Source organism: Babylonia areolata, chromosome 1 (genome assembly GCF_041734735.1).
Source record: "Babylonia areolata isolate BAREFJ2019XMU chromosome 1, ASM4173473v1, whole genome shotgun sequence".
NCBI lineage: Eukaryota > Metazoa > Mollusca > Gastropoda > Neogastropoda > Buccinidae > Babylonia > Babylonia areolata.
Genome location: NC_134876.1, coordinates 16,763,769 through 16,766,268, shown reverse-complemented (window position 1 = coordinate 16,766,268; position 2,500 = coordinate 16,763,769). Strand labels below are relative to the sequence as shown.

Sequence of the window (2,500 nt, the reverse complement as noted above, 5' to 3'; positions counted from 1 at the left end):
TGGGTGGCGCTCTCAGTATAGCAACACGCTCTCCCTGAGGAGATCAGTCCGAATTTCACACAGAGAAATCTGTTGTGACAAAAAGAGTAATACAATGCAATGCAATACAATACAGTACAGTACAGTACAGTACAGTACAGTACAGTACAGTACAGTACAATATAATACAATACAATACAATACAATACAACATCGATTGTTCTCTGTGAACTGCTGGTGCTGGGACTGAGACAGACGAACCCGGGAGTGGCTGTGTATAGAGGACTCGGAATGAGTAGCGTGAAAGTCATGCCCACTGAAACGGCACAGATGGTGCAGCAGAAAAAAAAAAAAAAAAAAAAAATCCCTTGCTTGTTTGTGATAAACATTTCGTTTCCGTTTCAGAGAAGGTGGTGCAGAACCTCCAGTACGGTGTGGGGGGACTGTCGGTGTTTGGGGGGGTGGCAGTGTGTGTCATAGTCATCCTGTTGGCTCAGAGAAGCCAGAAACAACTGATGACAGACATTACAGAGGGCACAGCTTGTAAGTGAACTTTTTATTTTCAGTTAAAAAAGATACTGAATTTTGTTAACGAAGCATAACCACAGAGGAATGGCACAATAAGAATAATCGATGTTGTAACAGTAAAGGGTGTCTCTGTTGTTGTTTTTAACATTTTGTTTCAATTGGGTAATTATCGTAACTTTAGGCTAGTGTCTTTTTTCGTATAGTCTATTGTGATTACTGTGACTTCTCGATCTGTGCCTTTTGTCAACAACCACTTAAAGTGGCACGAAGTATGTCTTCATGTTTGTTTGTTTTAATGAACACTTTCTCTAACATTGTCATTATACATATACAAAAATACACACACACACGCGCGCGCGCGCGCGCGCGCGCTTTTTTCTTTTCTTTTTTTTTGTTTTTTGTTTGTTTGTTTGTTTTGGTTTGGTTTGTTTTTTTGTGGGGGGGGGGGGGGGTATTTTGTTTTTTGTCACCCACTCATCCGCATGTGCTTTGTGTCGTCACCAAACAGCCGTGTGTGTGCTTTGTGTGGTCATCCAACAGCCGTGTGTGTGCTTTGTGTGGTCATCTATATACAGCCGTGTGCGCTTTGTGTGGTCATCCAACAGCCGTGTGTGTGCTTTGTGTGGTCATCCAACAGCCTTGTGTGTGCTTTGTGTGGTCATCTATATACAGCCGTGTGTGCTTTGTGTGGTCATCTATATACAGCCGTGTGTGCTTTGTGTGGTCATCTATATACAGCCGTGTGTGCTTTGTGTGGTCATCCAACAGCCGTGTGTGTGCTTTGTGTGATCATCCAACAGCCGTGTGTGTGCTTTGTGTGGTCATCCAACAGCCGTGTGTGCATTGTGTGGTCATCCAACAGCCGTGTGTGTGCTTTGTGTGGTCATCTATATACAGCCGTGTGTGCTTTGTGTGGTCATCTATATACAGCCGTGCGTGCTTTGTGTGGTCATCTATATACAGCCGTGTGTGCTTTGTGTGGTCATCCAACAGCCGTGCGTGCTTTGTGTGGTCATCTATATACAGCCGTGTGTGCTTTGTGTGGTCATCCAACAGCCGTGCGTGCTTTGTGTGGTCATCTATATACAGCCGTGTGTGCTTTGTGTGGTCATCCAACAGCCGTGCGTGCTTTGTGTGGTCATCTATATACAGCCGTGTGTGCTTTGTGTGGTCATTCAACAGCCGTGTGTGCTTTGTGTGGTCATCCAACAGCCGTGTGTGTGCTTTGTGTGGTCATCCAACAGCCGTGTGTGTGCTTTGTGTGGTCATCTATATACAGCCGTGTGTGCTTTGTGTGGTCATTCAACAGCCGTGTGTGTGCTTTGTGTGGTCATCTATATACAGCCGTGTGCGTGCTTTGTGTGGTCATCTATATACAGCCGTGTGTGCTTTGTGTGGTCATCCAACAGCCGTGTGTGCTTTGTGTGGTCATTCAACAGCCGTGTGTGTGCTTTGTGTGGTCATCCAACAGCCGTGTGTGTGCTTTGTGTGGTCATCCATATACAGCCGTGTGCGCTTTGTGTGGTCATTCAACAGCCGTGTGTGCATTGTGTGGTCATCCAACAGCCGTGTGTGCATTGTGTGGTCATCCAACAGCCGTGTGTGCTTTGTGTGGTCATCCAACAGCCAAACGATCCTGGTTTCCCTTCTGGGCGAAGCAGAGACGAGCCATCCCTGTGCAGCCGAGTAGCGACGAGAGTCTCCCCATGACCAGGAACCCCGGGTAATGATACATATAAAAATGATGATGATGATGATGGTGATGATGATGATTATGATGATGATGGTGGTGGTGGTGGTGGTGATAATGATGGTGGTGGTGATGATGATGATGATGGTGGTGGTGATGATGATGGTGGTGGTGGTGGTGGTGGTAAAAATAGTCATCATCGTAAAGATCATGGTTGTTGTAATGATAATGACAAGAATGATGATAATGATAGCAACAACAATGATGACGAAAACAGCATCAGCATCATAATCAGAAAAAAGA

The 2,500-nt window shown here is 45.5% G+C and overlaps 1 protein-coding gene and 1 long non-coding RNA gene across 16 annotated transcripts in view; one reads left to right on the top strand and one right to left on the bottom strand.

The window, feature by feature from the left end:
• Positions 1–2,500, bottom strand: part of LOC143280146 (uncharacterized) — a 108,225-nt gene that overhangs the window by 2,281 nt on the left and 103,444 nt on the right. The gene's annotated exons all lie outside the window — the stretch shown is intronic.
• The window catches only part of LOC143280065 (uncharacterized), a 56,017-nt gene that overhangs the window by 46,166 nt on the left and 7,351 nt on the right, over positions 1–2,500 (top strand). For all 6 annotated transcript variants that reach the window (XM_076584566.1, XM_076584609.1, XM_076584583.1 and 3 more), the window contains 2 exons: positions 385–522; positions 2,134–2,230. In XM_076584566.1, coding sequence (XP_076440681.1) covers positions 385–522; positions 2,134–2,230 — 235 coding nt within the window. The remainder of the gene's footprint in view (positions 1–384; positions 523–2,133; positions 2,231–2,500) is intronic.